Below are 18,847 nucleotides of genomic sequence, written 5' to 3' on the forward strand. Positions count from 1 at the left end.
TCACTGAGTCCATCTGTGCTTCCCACTGCCTCGAGCAAACAGCCAACATAATCAAAGACCCCTGCCTAGATAATAAAATGTGAGGCTGGATGAACACAGCAGGCCCAGCAGCATCTCAGGAGCACAAAAGCTGACGTTTTGGGCCTAGACCCTTCATCAGAGAGGGGGATGGGGTGAGGGTTCTGGAATAAATAGGGAGAGGGGGGAGGTGGACTGAAGATGGAGAGAAAAGAAGATTGGTGGAGAGGAGAGTATAGCTGGGGAGGTAGGGAGAGGATAGGTCAGTCCAGGGAAGACGGACAGGTCAAGGAGATGGGATGAGGTTAGTAGGTAGGAAATGGAGGTGCGGCTTGAGGTGGGAGGAAGGGATGGGTGAGAGGAAGAACAGGTTCGGGAGGCGGAGACAGGTTGGACTGGTTTTGGGATGCAGTGGGTGGAGGGGAAGAGCTGGGCTGGTTGTGTGGTGCAGTGGGGGGGAGGGGACGAACTGGGCTGGTTTAGGGATGCGGTGGGGGAAGGGGAGATTTTGAAGCTGGTGAAGTCCACATTGATACCATTGGGCTGCAGGGCTCCCAAGCGGAATATGAGTTGCTGTCCCTGCAACCTTTGGGTGGCATCATTGTGGCACTGCAGGAGGCCCATGATGGACATGTCATCTAAAGAATGGGAGGGGGAGTGGAAATGGTTTGCGACTGGGAAGTGCAGTTGTTTATTGCGAACCGAGCGGAGGTGTTCTGCAAAGCGGTCCCCAAGCCTCCGCTTGGTTTCCCCAATGTAGAGGAAGCCACACCGGGTACAATGGATGCAGTATACCACATTGGCAGACGTGCAGGTGAACCTCTGCTTAATATGGAAAGTCATCTTGTGGCCTGGGATAGGGGTGAGGGAGGAGGTGTGGGGGCAAGTGTAGCATTTCCTGCGGTTGCCGGGGAAGGTGCCGGGTGTGGTGGGGTTGGAGGGCAGTGTGGAGTGAACAAGGGAGTCACGGAGAGAGTGGTCTCTCCGGAAAGCAGACAAGGGTGGGGATGGAAAAATGTCTTGGGTGGTGGGGTCGGATTGTAGATGGCGGAAGTGTTGGAGGATGATGCGTTGTATCCGGAGGTTGGTGGGGTGATGTGTAAGAACGAGGGGGATCCTCTTTGGGCGGTTGTGGCGGGGGCGGGGTGTGAGGGATGTGTTGCGGGAAATACTGGAGATGCGGTCAAGGGCGTTCTCGACCACTGTGGGGGGAAGTTGCTGTCCTTGAAGAACTTGGACATCTGGGATGTGCGGGAGTGGAATGCCTCATCATGGGAGCAGATGCGGCGGAGGCGGAGGAATTGGGAATAGGGGATGGAATTTTTGCAGGAGGGTGGGTGAGAGGAGGTGTATTCTAGGTAGCTGTGGGAGTCGGTGTGCTTGAAATGGACATCAGTTACAAGCTGGTTGCCTGAGATGGAGACTGAGAGGTCCAGGAAGGTGAGGGATGTGCTGGAGATGGCCCAGGTGAACTGAAGGTTGGGGTTGAGGGTGTTGGTGAAGTGGATGAACTGTTCGAGCTCCTCTGGGGAGCAAGAGGCGGTGCCGATACAGTCATCAATGTACCGGAGGAAGAGGTGGAGTTTGGCCTGTGTAGGTGCGGAAGAGGGACTGTTCCATGTAACCTCCAAAGAAGCAGGCATAGCTGGGTCCCATGAGGGTGCCCATGGCTACCCCCTTTGTCTGTAGGAAGTGGGAAGTGGAACCCTGCAGCCCAATGGTATCAATGTGGACTTCACCAGCTTCAAAATCTCCCCTTCCCCCACCACATCCCAAAACCAGCCCAGTTTGTCCCCTCCCCCCACTGCACCACACAACCAGCCCAGCTCTTCCCCTCCACCCACTGCATCCCAAAACCAGTCTAACCTGTCTCTGCCTCCCTAACCTGTTCTTCCTCTCACCCATCCCTTCCTCCCACCCCAAGCCGCACCTCCATCTCCTACCTACTAACCTCATCCCACCTCCTTGACCTGTCCGTCTTCCCTGGACTGACCTATCCCCTCCCTACCTCCCCACCTATACTCTCCTCTCCACCAATCTTCTTTTCTCTCCATCTTCGGTCCGCCTCCCCCTCTCTCCTTATTTATTCCAGAACCCTCACCCCATCCCTCTCTCTGATGAAGGGTCTAGGCCCAAAATGTCAACTTTTGTGCTCCTGAGATGCTGCTGGGCCTGCTGTGTTCATCCAGCCTCACATTTTATTATCTTGGATTCTCCAGCATCTGTAGTTCCCATTATCAAAGAGCCCTGCCTGCCTGGTTATACTTTCTTCCAACCTCTTCCATTGCACAAAAGAGAAAAAAGTTTGAAAACATGTACCAACAGATTCAAGAACAGTTCTTCTCACCCTGCTGTTATTAGACTTATGAACAGACCTCTCATTTTAGTGTTGATCTTTCTCTTTAGTTGTAACACAATGTCCTGCATTCTGTTCTGTTACTCTGATGTACTTATGCAAGGTATGATTTGTCTGGGTAGCATGCAAAACTGTATTTTTTGCTGTATCCCTGTACATGTGACACTAATAAATTCAAATCCAATCCAATGACCCCACAATTTTGGATTCTCCATGAATATACTGATAACTCTCCAACGTTCATGTCTAAATCGTCTATATATACCACAAACAGCAAGACCCTCAATAAATCTTCTTGTGGTATGCCACTGGACACTGGTGTTCAGTCACAAAAATACCTTCAATCATCACTCTCGGCTTCCGGACACTCAGCCAATTCTGTATTAATTAGCCAAATTTCCTTGGAAACCCATGAGTCCTTACTTTTATTACGGTCTCCCATGTGGGACCTTATCAAAATCTTCTTGAAATACCCCTCCAATGAACTTGTGGGTAGAACTTAAAATCTGAAAAGGTGTAGTCACATTACTGGGAGTGTACTCTAAGCTCCCTGACAGCCCAAGAGAAATAGAAGAGCAAATATGTAGGCAAACTTCAAAAGTATAAGAGTAATAGAGTTCATGGGATGGATAATCAGAGTCTTTTTCCCACAGTAGAAATGTCAAGGTAGGAAGAATGGGGTTGGTGGGGCAGGGCAGTCTGGTTTGGAGATTTTGGGAAGGAGGTAGAAATAGGCTGCTTGGGTTTGGGAGACTAAAAAGTTAGAAGCAGCTGGCAAAGCTCTCCAGAGGTAATGAGGTTGATGACAGACCTGGCAACAATGGCTTGATGTTCAATTGTGGGGTTTAGTCCATGTGCAAGCATGACCCTGACCTTCCTGTAGCTGGTCATTTTAACACAGCATCCTGCTCACATGCCCGGTTGTCTGTCCTGTCAGCATGCTGCAAATCACAGCGCAAACTGGACGATCAAGATCTCAGCTTCAGTTAGCAACCTTCTGGGCTCAAAATTGAGTTCAACACCTTCAGATTGTGAATCCATTCCCATTCTTTCCCTTTTAGCTTTACTTGTTATATTCTCTGTCACCATGCCACGTCTCCTCTTCCCCCACTCCCTAACTATCTGTTATTTCCAGTCAAGTAATTAGATACAACAATGTCTTGCCATTCCCTCATTCCGATTACTTAATTTGCACTATCGACACCCTTTCTCCCCCCCCACAACTATTGCATAAATTCTGCCTCTTCCATACTTCATGTCAGCTCTGATAAAGAGTCATCCCGACTTGAAACATTAGCTTGCTCTTTCTCCTTGGATACTGCCTAATGTGATTTTCAGCTTTTTTGTTTTCAGTACTGATTCCAGTGCGTGCAGTAATTTGCTGCTAAGAAGTATTCATGAAACATTCAAGTCTTTACTTTGTACATGCGTATAACACCCTCTTTGTCATTAATAGATGTTAACTATTTGTATGCCATCAAAAGGTTTGTGCATTCACTTTTGTATTAACTCTTATTCTGTTCTCATTTTCTAATTACCAGTTGTATCTTCACTTCCCTTGTCAACTTGCATTTAATCTATTTCTTGTTTGACTAATTAACCCCTCATTTTTTTCACCAATTTTTTCCATTACAAAACCCTGGCTTTAGTTCACTTGTTCCTTATTAAAATGTAATTAAACCTGTATCTAAAACATCTCCTTAAAGATCAACCATTGTTCTGCTTCAGTTGTTCCTTTCCAACTTTGCCTCCTTTGCTAATCTAAACTCTATGATACAATAACCTTTCATACCTAGGAGATAGCAAGACTTGTTGATACCTGAGTCAGAGACAACACAGTGTGGAACTGGAGGAACTCAACTGACCACCTCCCTTCATACTGAATCTGAACAATAGGTTCAACACAATGTGGAGCTGGAGGAACACAGCAGGCCAGGCAACACCAGAGGAGCAGGAAAGGTGATGTTTTGGGTTGGTACCCTTTAGAAAAAAAAAGACGCTGTCTGACCTGCTGTGTTCCTCCAGCTCCACATTGTGTTGAACCTATCATACCTAAGTGTTTCCACCCGACTTGACTGATTTGTTCTGCCAGAGCCTATTCCACAAGTGTCGAGAACAAAACTTGACAAGCAAGCTCTCTGGAATACCTTTTAGATTTTAAAAATTATGTTATTTTGCATCTGTTTACAAAATGTATCTGGATATGGAAGTATGCTGTACTAAAAATGACCCTGCTGGATTCAGCATTTTAAAGTCTTTAATTGTATCCCTCTGTTAAAAATGAACCTTTTTGTGCTTTTGATCTTGCAGTTTTCTTTCCCCTCATTACTCATGTGCTTGGTTGTTACTGATTGTGTTTAGGTGGTACTTGTGCGATGGAATGAGCCATTTCAGAAACTTGCAACTTGTGATGCTGATGGAGGAATTTTTGTGTGGATTCAGTATGAAGGGAGGTGGTCAGTTGAGTTGGTCAATGACCGTGGAGCACAGGTAAGTATTTTTATCAAATGTAATATGTGAAATTATCTTACATGATTGCAGTTGAATTTCAAAAATGTGAAACTTTTATCAAATGATTTTTCTTAAATAATGCAGTGGAATAATATACTTAATGTATTCAGTTAATTATTTTTGTGTGAGGAGTTAATGCTTTGATTTTTAATCAGTAAATGCCTTTAGGTCTGTTCAGGAACATAGAAATTGCTAGATTAAAAAGCTCAATGTCCGTCTGTTTCATCTTCTCTCATCCTGTTGATACATGACTTAACAGTAATAAGAGTTGTTAAATAATTATGGCAATCAATCTCTTTCGATTAGTGCGTAGCAGAACCAGACATGATACAAGGGAAAGTTCTGTGGTAGAAAGCTTTGGAAAACATGCCCAAAGTAAATAAAAACACAAAGCACTGTGGATGCTGTAAATCAGGAACTAAAACAGAAGTTGCTGGAAAAGCTCACAGGTCTGCCAGCATTTGTGAAGGAAAAAACAGAGTTAACATTTCGGGTCCGGTGACCCTTGAGGACCCCTTCCAGACCTGCTGAGCTTTTCCAGCGACTTTGATTTTAAGCCCAAAGTAAATGTGTTCTGTCAAATATTTGCACTTTACCCTATTTCACATCTTGTATTACCTGTTTACTGTAGCTTATTTCTTGCCAAAATGTCCAGTTGGATGATTCACCTATTCACTGCTGTCATACTGAAATAATTTTTACAGACGTTCAAGCACAGGACCATTTCTCAATTCTTGGTGAGGTGAAATGGTTTGTCATGATCAAAGATACTTATTCAACAGGTTGTCTCAGTTTCATTCTCCACAGAGGCTGCTAGACCTGCTGAATTTCTCCACCTTTTTCTGTTTTTGTTTTAGATTTCCAGCATCTGCAGTATTTTGCCAAGATTTAATGTGCTTAAAAAATCCTACCTAAGTTAGCTTCATATCCTAAATCAGCCTGGATGTCATCTTCTGATAAATGATGTGTCCTTTTTTATTGATCTGTGATCTGATTTGGTACCCACACTCCATTGTTATTTGCCTTCTCATAAAGGAAAATTTCAAGTTTTTTACCTTTGAAAACTGAGTTTTTTTTTGTTTCCTGGTTAAATAATTCAAAATAATCTGAAACTAAGCAGTTTGTAACCACAAATATGGGTTTAGCAGAATCTTCAGTCCGTTTGATTTCAGTTCCAGAGTTTTATATCTGGGTTGCAGCATCTAGTAGTTTTATTGAGTCAATGTTCAAAGCACAATAACTTCAGAATTTAAAATTATTGATCATTCTTTTTCAATTATACTGACATCTGTTCCAAATTCATCTTTCAATGTTCTGAGCATGCCCCCTTTTGTTCTGCTGCCTCGGTACATTTGAAAACACTGATTCAGGATTAATTTCTATATTTTTGCTTGGCAACTTCAACATTCACACTCTTCGTCACTGATACACAGTGTCAGCAGTATGCCATACACAATATGTACTAGAACATAGAACAATTCAGCGCAGAACAGGCCCTTCGGCCCTCGATGTTGTGCCAACCCGTGAATGAATCTAAGCCCCTCCCCCTACACTATCCCATCATTATCCATATGCTTATCCAAGGACTGTTTAAATGCCCCTAATGTGGCTGAGTTAACTACACTGGCAGGCAGGGTGTTCCACACCCTTACCACTCTCTGAGTAAAAAACCTGCCTCTGACATCTGTCTTAAATCTATCACCCCTCAATTTGTAGCTATGCCCCCTTGTACTAGCTGAAGTCATCATCCTCGGAAAAAGACTCTCACTGTCCACCCTATCTAATCCTCTGATCATCTTGTATGTCCCTATTAAATCCCCTCTTAGCCTTCTTGTCTCCAATGAGAACAGACCCAAGTCCCTCAGCCTTTCTTCATAGGTCCTGCGCTCCAGACCAGGCAACATCCTGGTAAATCTCCTCTGCAACTTTTCCAATGCTTCCACATCCTACCTGTAATGGGGCGACCAGAACTGCACGCAATATTCCAAATGATGCCGCACTAGCGTTTTGTACAGTTGTGGCATGACATCACGGCTCCGGAACTCAATCCCTCTACCAATAAAACCTAACACACCGTAAGCCTTCTTAACAGCACTATCAACTTGGGTGGCAACTTTCAGGGATCTATGTACATGGACACCAAGATCCCTCTGCACATCTACACTACCAAGAATCTTTCCATTGACCCGGTATTCTGCCTTCCTATTATTCCTCCCAAAGTGAAGCACCTCACATTTATCCATATTAAACTCCATTTGCCACCTTTCAGCCCAATTCTGCAGTTTATCCAAATCTCCCTGCAACTTGCAACATCTTTCCACACTGTCCACCACTCCACTGCATTAGTGTCATCTGCAAACTTACTAACCCATCCACCAGTGCCTGCGTCCAAGTCATTTATTAAAATGACAAACAGCAGTGGTCCCAAAACAGATCCTTGAGGCACACCACTAGTAACCGGACTCCAGGCTAAATATTTTCCATCAACTACCACTCGTTGCCTACTTACAGAAAGCTGGTGGCAACTTATGAAGGATCCTTTTTAACAGTGCCTTCTAAACCCATAACCTTTATGGCCAACAGAGAGAATGGCAGCAGCTGTATGGTAACACCACTATCTACAAGCTCCCAGCGAAGGTACATCTCATCCTGACTAAGATCTATAGTACTGTGCCTTCGCTGTCACTTGGGCAGATCCTGGAATTCCTTTACCAACAGCACTGTGGATGTACCTACACCTTAAGCACTCCAGTGATTCAAGAAGGCAGCTTCCCATCATGCTCTCAGAGGTAATTAGCGATGGGCAATACATGTTGGTCTAGTCAATATCGTCCACACCCCAAACAAACATGCTAAAACAAAACTTTCAAGCTTCTTTACATCTGCTGTGGGGCTTTTATTTTAAGTTCTCCAGGTCTGTTCACAAAGCTCTTGCCTTTTAGCCAGTTATTAAATTACAATCATACCCAGGTTTTACTCACTGCCATAATAAAAACAAAATCTTTTTATCATACAGTTCACTAAATGCTGTAGGAAGTTTCCTCTCTTTCTAGCCAATTTATTAAATTCTTTGAAGAGGTAACAGTAAACAGGGCCAATGTAAATGAAATAGGCTTTTGTTGCTAATCTAAGTAAGTACCTGGGATTTGACCCCTAATTTCACATGCTTTGAAATTAGTCAAGTTACAGAATGACTTGCAAAACAGCTGCAAGACAAAAAACAAAGTGGGGTTTAAAACTGTATCAGAGATAATGGGAACTGCAGATGCTGGAGATTCCAAGATAATAAAATGTGAGGCTGGATGAACACAGCAGGCCAAGCAGCATCTCAGGAGCACAAAAGCTGACGTTTCGGGCCTAGACCCTTCATCAGAGAGGGGGATGGGGAGAGGGAACTGGAATAAATAGGGAGAGAGGGGGAGGCGGACCGAAGATGGAGAGTAAAGAAGATAGGTGGAGAGAGTATAGGTGGGGAGGTAGGGAGGGGATAGGTCAGTCCAGGGAAGACGGACAGGTCAAGGAGGTGGGATGAGGTTAGTAGGTAGATGGGGGTGCGGCTTGGGGTGGGAGTAAGGGATGGGTGAGAGGAAGAACTGGTTAGGGAGGCAGAGACAGGTTGGACTGGTTTTGGGATGCAGTGGGTGGGGGGGAAGAGCTGGGCTGGTTGTGTGGTGCAGTGGGGGGAGGGGACGAACTGGGCTGGTTTAGGGATGCAGTAGGGGAAGGGGAGATTTTGAAACTGGTGAAGTCCACATTGATACCATTAGGCTGCAGGGTTTCCAGGCGGAATATGAGTTGCTGTTCCTGCAACCTTCGGGTGGCATCATTGTGGCAGTGCAGGAGCGAAGTGGTCGCCAAGTCTATGCTTAGTTTCCCCAATGTAGAGGTGACCACATTGTGAGCAGCGAATGGAGTAGACTAGATTCTTGGAAGTGCAGGTGAAGTATTACTTCACCTGAAAGGTGTGTTTAGGCCCTTGGATTCTGGGGAGGGAGAAGGTAAATGCGTTGATGCTCCTGACCTTTGGGCATCTTTTGTGTAGATGGGCATGGAACCTAGGAATAGGAGTGAGAGTAGGTGATTCAGCCCTTTGGGCCTGATCTGCCATTTAACACGATCATGGCTGATCCTACCCTGGTCTCAGCTCCAATTTCCTGCCTGCTCCCTGTAGCCCTTTATCCTGTTTTTCATCAGAAACAGGACAATTTCTTTCTTGAATCTATAGATTGATTTTGCCTCTACTACACTATGAGGCAGTGAGCCCCACAGATTCACCACCCTTTTGAGAGTAGTAATTTCTCCTCATCTCAGTTTTGTACCTACCTCCTCTCACTAAAGCTATACTCTGTTGTTCTAGACTGTCCCATAAGGGGGAAATGTGTTCAACGTCCACCTTATCAATCTCCTTTCGCATTTTATACATCTCAATCCGCTCCCCACTCATTTTTCTGAACTCTAGCGAATACAAGCCAAAACTATTTAACCACTCCTCATATGACAGCCCTACCATTCCTGGAGTCAATCTGGTGAGCCTCCTGTGAACTGCCTCCAGTGCCATTGCATCCTTCCTCAATTGAGGAGACCAAAACTGCATGCCCACTTTCTGTGATTCATGCACAAAGACACTCATATCCCTCTACAGTGACACACTTTGAATCTGCTTCCCATTTAAACAATTTGCCCTTTTATAGTTTTCTGGCTGCAATGGGTGACCTTGCACTTATCTGCATTAAACTCTATCTGCCAGGTCCTCACCCATTTTCCGAGGCCATCAACATCCACCTGTTAATTCTTTAACTCTTATCTTCTCATCACAACCTGCTTTCCCACCTATTTTAGTATCATCGGTGAATTTTATACTCTGTCCCTACTGACAAATCATTTGTATAGATTGTAAATGATTGAGGTCCAAGAACTGGACCCTGTGGCGGCACACTAATTATAGTTTGCCATTCAGAGAGGAACCCATTTATCCTGGCCCTCTACTTTCTGTCAGTCCACTAAACCTCTGTCCAAGCCAGTATTCTACATCTAACCCCCTGGGATCTAACCTTTGGATCAGTTTTTTCTATGGCACCTTGTTAAACGTCTTCTGGAAGACTCGATATGTTACAGCTACAGAATCCCTGGAACCAAGTTAGAAGACCTCCTGTCTGCTTCTAGGCCTAGTGAGGTTGGCTTTGTTTTCAACCCTGTATGGCCACCGCCTATGTCCAATAACATGGAACGTGACTTGGGTTTTTCTGAATTCACTGTTAGGCAGGTTTATCACCAAGCCTGCCTCCCAAAGTCGATCGAACAATTCTGATAGATGCCGCAACTATTTCTTCCAGGTGTGACTAAAAACTACTAGATCGCCAATGGATACATTCAATTGGGTAATCTAGAAATTACTTTATTGGCTAGTTTTTGAAATGTGACAGGTGCATTTTTCATACCAAATGGCATGACTTTAAATTGATGCAATGCATTCAGTGTCACAGAAGCTGAAATTGTCATCACTCTTTTGGATAAAGGTACCTGTTAGTATCTTCTGAGTAAGTCCAACTTAGAAATGAAAGTTGCTGGCCTCACCTCAACACAGTCTCCCAAACATGGAATGGAATACTAATCAGACTTTGTAACTGCATTGACTTTGTGATAATCCAGACGCAATCGTTGGGTATCATCTGGTTTTGGCACCATTGCTATGGGTAAGCTCCTGTCAGTGCAACTCCCTTCAGTTAGGTTATCTTTGAGCATGTGTTTAATCTTTTTTTATGAACCTGTGCCAACTTTAGAGGGTTAAGTCGATAAGGATGTTGCTTAATTGGAATGGCATTTCCTGTATCTACACCATGTGTAATTCAGCTAGTACTTCCCAGCTTATTCCCACATATCTCACTATGTGATTGTAATAAGTCTTTCAGGCCATTTTGATTTTCCTCTGGAAGGTAACTCAGTAATTTGTCCCAATTTTTGAGAAATTCCTCATTGTCCGACTTAATTTGAGCAATGATAGTAGGAACTGCCTCCTGCAGTGCCACAACAATGCCACCCGAAGGTTGCAGGAACAGCAACTCATATTCTGCTTGGGAACCCTGCAGCCCAATGGTATCAATGTGGACTTCACAAGCTTCAAAATCTCCCACCTCCTACCACATCCCAAAACAGCCAAGCTCATCCACGTCTCTCTAACCTGTCCTTCCTCCCACCTATCGCCTCCTTCCACTCAAGCCCCACCCCCATCTCCTACCTGCTAACCTCATCCCACCCCCTTGATCTTGTCCTTCCTCCCTGGACTGACCTAGCTCCCCCATAACTCTCCACCTACTCTCACCTTGACTGGCTCCATCCCCGCCTCTTTGACCTGTCTGTCTCCTCTCCACCTATCTTCTCCTCTACCCATCTTGTATTCACCTCCCCCCTCTCCCTATTTATTTCAGAACCCCCCTTCCCCTCCCCCATTTCTGTAGAAGGACCTAAGCCTGAAACATAGCCTTCCTGTTTCTCCGATGCAGCTTGGCCTGCTGTGCTTATCCAGCTCTCATCCATCTGACAATAATAAAATGAACAGTGTAGAAATATTGTGTTTGTTGCTGAAAGTCAACCATGAATGTTTTGGTTGCTGATTCATTCACTTATGCTTCAGGTTTTCAGTTTGTGGCATTGATTAGTTAAACTCTTGCTTCGAAGCTTGACAAGGCAAGTTAATGTGAGTCTAAAGAACATTTAAAAGAGAGGTCTCCTCTCCACTTATCTTCTCCACTATCCACCTTCTATCCGCCTTCCCTCTGTCCCTAATTGTTTCAGATCCCCCTTCCCTTCCCCCATTTCTGAAGAAGGGTCTAGGCCCAAAATGTCAGCCTTCCTGCTCCTCTGATGCCACTTGGCCTGCTATGTTCATCCAGCTCTACACCTTGCTGTCTCAGATTCTCCAGCATATGCAGTTCCTACTATGTATGGCAGACTCCTGATCACTGACTATGCTCTGCCTTCAACACCACTATCCCTTCCAAACTGATCTCAAAATCATGTGACCTTGGTCTCAGCTTCGCCCGCTGCAACTGGAACCTCAGCTTTCTGACACCTAGGCTGCAATCCTCCACAATAACACTCAACACTTGAGCCCCCCAAAGATGTGTATCAGACTCCTTCCTTATTTCCCATATACCTACAACTGTGTTGCCAAATTCCGCACAAACACCATCTACAAGTTTGCTGATGTCACCACTGTGGTAGGACGGATATCCAACAACAGCAAGTCCAAGTACAGAAGAGAGATAGAGGTCTTGGTGATGTGGTACAATGAAAACAACCTCTCCCAACAGTTACCAGAAGGAGCGAACTTAACGCTGATAACACATCGGAAAGGAAGGCCCTAGAAGGACTGAGAAAGGACAAAAACATCATAACACTACCAGTGGACAAAGTGCATGATGATAATATTAAACAAACGAGACTATATCTCCAAAGCATAAACACTGCTTGCCGATGAGAACACATACTGACAATTGCAGATAGACCCCACACCACAACTGGGCAATAAGATACTTAACACACTAAAGAGACTCAAATAGACTAGATAAATCAATAACATAAACTACTTAAGAAATAAATCAGAAGGAACTACCAGCCCCAATTCGACTGCCTCCGGAAGGTACACAAACGGAAATACTCCTCAGACCCATAGTATCCCTGCCAGGCAGGCCATCACGCCAAGGAGTTACAACAGAGATTAAAGCACATTATCAGCAAGTCACCACACTCAATCCACTTATCCTGAGAGTTCCTCAATTCCATCAAAGGCATAAGAATATACCACGATGAGACCATGGTATCATTTGATGTTACTGCCCTATTCACATCAATAGACATGCGACTAGCAAGAGAAACACCAACAACACTACTAAAACAAGAACAAGACCCGAGTGACACCATCTCCAAAGACAACATGCTGAAGTTACTGGACCTATGCCTCACTACCCACCTTCCCTTTAATGGCTGAATATATGAACAGATCAACGGGACATGTATGGGATCACCTATCTCCAGACTAATAGCTGAAGTGGTGATGCAGAGCAAAGCACGGCCCTTCCACTAATCCAACTGAAATTATGGATACGATACATTGGTGACACCTTCATCATTATTAATTGGACAAAACTAGAGGAGACAGACCAACTAATAAATAACAATCTTACTGGGATCAGATTCACCAAGGAAGAGGAAAAGAACAAACAGCTCCCATTCCTGGACATTTGGGTAGAATGCAGGACCAACAGGGAATTCCTAACAAAGCTACACAGGAAACCCACACACACTGATCAAGTACTGAATTTCAAGAGCAACAACCCAAGACCCATTTAAACTCTGGGGTCCATTGAGCTGGGTTACCACACTTCCGGTTTTCCTTCACAATATGTGTAGGGTCCAGCTCTATGTGTCTGTTGATGGCCTTCTTAGCAGAGAACCACAAACAAAGTTGCATGAAAACACTATTTAAACAGACAACAACACACTGCAGCAACACAGAACTACACCAAAAAGAAGAGTACCACCTCCAAGTATTCAAGGACAATGGATAGCTGAAAAAATGGGTCAGAAGATGTCTATTACATGAACGACACCAGGAAGATGATACATGCCCTGACATACTCATCAAACTACCTTACATCAAGAACACATCTGAAAACGCTCTCTGATGAAGGGTCTAAGCCCGAAACGTCAGCTTTTGTGCTCCTGAGATGCTGCTTGGCCTGCTGTGTTCATCCAGCTACACATTTTGTTATCTTGAACTAACCGTAAGATTCTTACGGCCACTAGGCACCAGTGGCACACAAACCCACATCATCCCTATGACAACTATTAACCTGAACCAAAGACCCATTACCCACTATGGACGGGGCAAAAGTAATACAGAAGATCCCCTGCAAAGATTGCAACAAACACAACATTGGACAGACAGGAAGAAAATTAGCCACAAGAGTACACGAACAACAACTAGCAACAAAAAGACATGACCAGTACTCACTCATTTCCATCTATATGGAAAGTAAAACCACCAGTTTGACTGGGACAACACCAGGATCCTGGGACAGGCCAAGCAGAGACAAGCACAGAAATTCTTAGAGGCCTGGTTCTCTGCTAAGAAGGCCATCAACAGACACATAGAGCTGGACCCTACACATATTGTGAAGGAAAACCGGAAGTGTGGTAACCCAGCTCAATGGACCCCAGAGTTTAAATAGCAGGCGGGAAAGCACAACAGCGCTTCATGGGAGGCTGCACTGATGATATTACCCAGCAGGGTAATGAAATGTTTGTATAACAATGAACCAGCTCGGCGAGCCAACCAACCACAACGACGTACCAAGGAAGCAGAACAGAACTGAAAAAGAAATTAGAAGGTCTTGAAAGGACTAGGAAATGTTCTTGGCAAGTAGAATTAAGGAGAATCCCAAGGTATTTTATAAGTACATGAAGTGCAAAAGGGTAAGTAGCGAAAGGGTTGGTCACACAAGTGTAAAGGAGGGAGTTTGTGTCGAGCCAGAGAAAATGGGTGAGGCCGTAAATGTGAACTTTGTTTCAGTATTCACCAGAGACATGGATGATGGTAGATTTGTAGAGAGGGGTTTGTTGATACTTTTAAGATATGTCAATTTTAAGGACGAGGTGGTGAAGGGTATCTTGAAAAACACTAAGGTAGCTTTGTCTCCAGGGCCTGATGAGATCCATCTCAGGATACTGAAGGAGGCAAGGAGAAGATTGTTGGTGGCTTGACAGAGAATTTTATGTCCTGTTTAGCAACAGGTGAGGCCTCAGAAAACTGGTGGGTAGATAGCCAGTGTCATTCATAGAGTCCTTCACCACAGAAATAGGTCTTTTGGCCCAAACTTGTCCATGCTGATCAAAATTTCCATCCACACTAACCCCACTTATCAGCACTTGGCCCACGTCCTTCTAAACTTTTCTTTTCATGTATGATACCATGGCCTCGTCTTGGTTGTCTAAATGCCTTTTAAATGTTATTAATGTATCCCGACTCAACCACTTCCACTGGCAGTTCATTCCATATGCGTACCACCCTCTGTGTAAAAATGTTGCCCCTCAGGTTCCCATGTATTCTTTCCCCTCTTATCTTGAACTGATGCTCTTTTACTTATCCTTGATTCCCCAACCCTGGGAAAAAGACTGAGTGCATGCACCCTATCCATGCCTCTCATGATCTTATACACTTCTATAATATTGCCCCTCTTGTGCTCTGAGGGAAAAAGTGCTAGCTTGTCCAACTTCTCCCGCTAACTCAATCCCTTGAGTCCATGCTCGTGTAAATTTCTTCTGCACTCTTTCCAGCTTAATAACATCCTCCCTATAGCAAGGTGACCAAAACTGAGCACAAATCTCCAAGTGCGGCCTCACCGACATTCTGTACAAGTATAACATGACTTTCCAACTTCTGTACTCAAGCCCTGACTGTCGAAAGTCAATGTGCCAAAAGCCGCCTTCTTTGCCCTGTTTGTGTGTGACTCCACTTTCAGGGAACCGTGCACCTGAACTCCAAGGTCCCTCCCTTTCTCTACACTCCTACCTTGATTTGACTGTCCAAAATGCAATATATCACACTTAACTAAATTAAATTCCATTTGCCATTTCTTGGCCCACTTCTCCAGCTAATCAAGATCCTGCTGCAGTTTCTGGTAACTTTTCTCACTGTTCGTGATACTGCCTATTTTAGTGTCATCTGCCAAGTTACTAATCGTGCCTTGTACATTCTCATCCAAATCATTGATATAGATAACAAACAGCAGTGAGCCTGGCACCAACCCCTGAGGCACACGATCAGTCACAGCCTTCCAGTCCGACAAGCAACCTTCCACTATCACTCTCTGGCTCCTACCTTAAAGTCAATTGTTAATCCAATTTGTCAGCTCTCCATGGATTCCATGTGACCTAACCTTCCAGAGCTGCCTACCATGTGGAACCTTATCGAAGGCCTTACTGAAATCCATATAGACTACTGTTCTGCCCTCATAAACCCTCCCGGTCACTTCATTAAGGAAATCTAACAAATTTATGATCTCCCATGCACGAAGCTATGCTGACTGCTCCTAATCAAACCCTGTCTTTCTAAATGCATGTTTAGCTTCTCCCTCACAATCTCCTCCCTTTGTTTTCCTTTGCATTCCTCTGTTTAACAGGACAACAAGGATAATCCAGAAATTTTAGTCTGGTGAGGCTTATATGGGTGGTCAGGAAATTACTAGGGAGAATTCTCAGGGACATCCTCCAACCAGAGGGTGCTGAGACAACGTTTGTTTCCATTCTGGGAGTGGATTTTGTGGTCAACACGGGTGTGAAGGGTATTGTGGAAGACCGTGCTACTGAGGAACAGTTAGCCCCAAACATTACATTACTGTAGTGTTTCCATCCTTCCTTCCTCCTCTAACCGAAGAAAAAAGAGCTGCAAGGTTCAGAGGAGAAGGGACAGAACATCATTAGATGAAGGTCGACAGTGAGAGTTCCAGCGGGTGAAGGAGTACAAGCCTAAACAGTTTCTGGAAACTGCCATTTGTGACTAATAAGTAAGTTTTGAGAAATTGTTAATGGAGCAGAGAGCATCAGAAGTTGGAGGAAGACAGAGGCCTTGTGGTATTTATCGCTGGAATGTTAAGCCAGAGACCCAGATAACGTTCTGGGAACCCAGATTCAAATCCTGCCACAGCAGATGGTAGATTTTGAATTCAATAAAATATCTGGAATTAAGAAGTCTAATGATGACCATGAATCCATTGCCGATTGTCGGAGTAAACCCATCTGCTTCACTAATCCCTTTAGGGAAGGAAACTGCCATCTTGGTCTGGTCTACATGTGACTCCAGACCCACAGCAGTGTGGTTGACTCTAAACTGCCCTCTGGGCAATCAGGGTTGGGCAATAAATGCTGTCTAGCCAGCAACACCTTCATCCTGTGAATGAGTAAAAGGAAAATAAAGTGAAAAAATTGTATTTAACATTGTAATGATTAATTAAGTTAAAGCGGTAAGAAATGGCAGGAGAGGTCAAATCGTAGTCAACATAGTGTGGAGCTGGAGGAACACAGCAGGCCAGGCAGCATCAGAGGAGCAGGAAAGTTGATCATCATCGAATCCCTACAGTATGGAAACAGGCCACTTGACCCAACAAGTCCACGCCGCCCCTCGAAAGAGCATCCCACCCAGACCCCTGAACTCCCATGTCAAACCCACCTAACCTAAACATCCCTGTGCTCTAGCGGCAATATAGCATGGCTAATCCACCTTACCCTGCACATTTTTGGACTGTGGAAGGAAACTGGAGCACCTGGAGGAAACCCATGCAGACACAGGGAGAACGTGCAAACTCCACAAAGAGTTGCCCAAGGCTGGAATTGAAGTCAGGTTCCTGGTGCTGTGAGGCAGCAGTGCTAACCAGTGAGCCACTGTGCTGCTCCATCCCGCACTGTGTTGACTCTGACTTCAGCGTCTGTAGTCCTTGCTATCTGCAAATTGTAGTCTGCTTCTCTTGCTCAATGTGGGAAGCGAGGCACATTTCCAGTGCCCGCGACCTGCATGTGTGCAAGGAATGTCTCCAGCTGCAGCTCTGGAAGCCTGAGTTTTGGACTTGGAGCACTGTCTGGTGACACTATGTAGCATTAACAAGGTAGAGAGTGTCATGGAAGACACGTGTCGAGAGGTGGTCACATAGATTCAGTTTCCACAGGCAGGAAGGCAATGGGTGACTACCAGATAGAGCAGGAGGTCTGAGCAGGTAGTATATGGGTCTAGCGAGTTTTGAGAAGATTTGTAGCTCAGGTTCAGGGGAGGTTTGTATTTGAGACCTCCCCTTAACACCCCGCTGGCCTGAAGAATAGCTGAGCAAAACGGCCGCAGAATGCTTTGAGAAATGATCAATGACGCCCACAACAGACTCCGTAAATACAACTGGGAAATTTCGCGCCAAAAAACTTTACTCACTAACGCGACAGACCGTGAATGGACAGACACACTACAACGAGCCGTAGACATCAGACAGCGGCAAACACAAAAAACAAAAAAACTAGACCCGCAGAAAAAACTAGACAAACTCACACAAAATAACAACACAGATAGCACAGAAGCATGGATAAAAAAACTTATCTGACCGACCGTTAACAGACACTGAAAAAGCCGTCTTAGTAAATTACAACTTCCAGGATGCGGACAAGAAAGATTTCTTAGCAGCGTTAGAAGCAACACTGAAAGACAACAGAAGTAACCCAGCAAACCATCAGACAGACAGTCGCACCAACACTAAGCAGGAAAAAGGAAGAAAACACACTCAATACACAAGAAAGGAAAGCCCTAAAAGGACTCAAGAAGATGAAAACATCGTTATCCTACCTGCAGACAAAGGACGCTTGACAGTCATTTTAAACCGAACAGACTACATTGAGAAAGCAAACGCACTGCTTGCAGATACCGACACTTACCAACAGGTGGCGATAGACCCGACCCCACAACTAGAGAACCGAATCACAGCCTTACTCAAAAAACTTCAAAAATCTGGAGAATTAAACAAGAGAGACTTCCAAAAAATGAAACCAGATGGATCCAACACACCACGCTTCTACGGACTACCAAAAATTCACAAACCAGAAGCCCCCCTCAGGCCCTTAGTGTCGCTACCTGGAACACCAACCTACAGATTAGCCAAGGAACTACACCAAAGACTAAAACACCTAGTAGAAGACTCCCACCACTCCATTCGCTCCACCCAAGAATTCCTGAACACCATCAAAGACACCAAGATAGAAGAGGATGAAATAATGGTCTCCTTTGACGTAACAGCCCTGTTGACATCCATCAACATCAACCTGGCCAAAGAAACACTGATGACACTATTAGAAGAACAGAAGACACATACACCAGACACCGCCAACCTCAACAGCAAGGACAACATCAAGCTAGTGGACCTATGCCTCACC

At 44.7% G+C, this 18,847-nt stretch overlaps 1 protein-coding gene across 1 annotated transcript in view; it reads left to right on the plus strand.

The window, feature by feature from the left end:
- Positions 1–18,847, plus strand: part of tulp4a (TUB like protein 4a) — a 599,754-nt gene that overhangs the window by 72,788 nt on the left and 508,119 nt on the right. Inside the window, exon 2 of the mRNA XM_048535765.2 lies at positions 4,736–4,864. Within this exon, the coding sequence (XP_048391722.1) occupies positions 4,736–4,864 (129 nt within the window). The remainder of the gene's footprint in view (positions 1–4,735; positions 4,865–18,847) is intronic.

The sequence above is a fragment of the Stegostoma tigrinum genome, chromosome 9 (genome assembly GCF_030684315.1).
Source record: "Stegostoma tigrinum isolate sSteTig4 chromosome 9, sSteTig4.hap1, whole genome shotgun sequence".
NCBI lineage: Eukaryota > Metazoa > Chordata > Chondrichthyes > Orectolobiformes > Stegostomatidae > Stegostoma > Stegostoma tigrinum.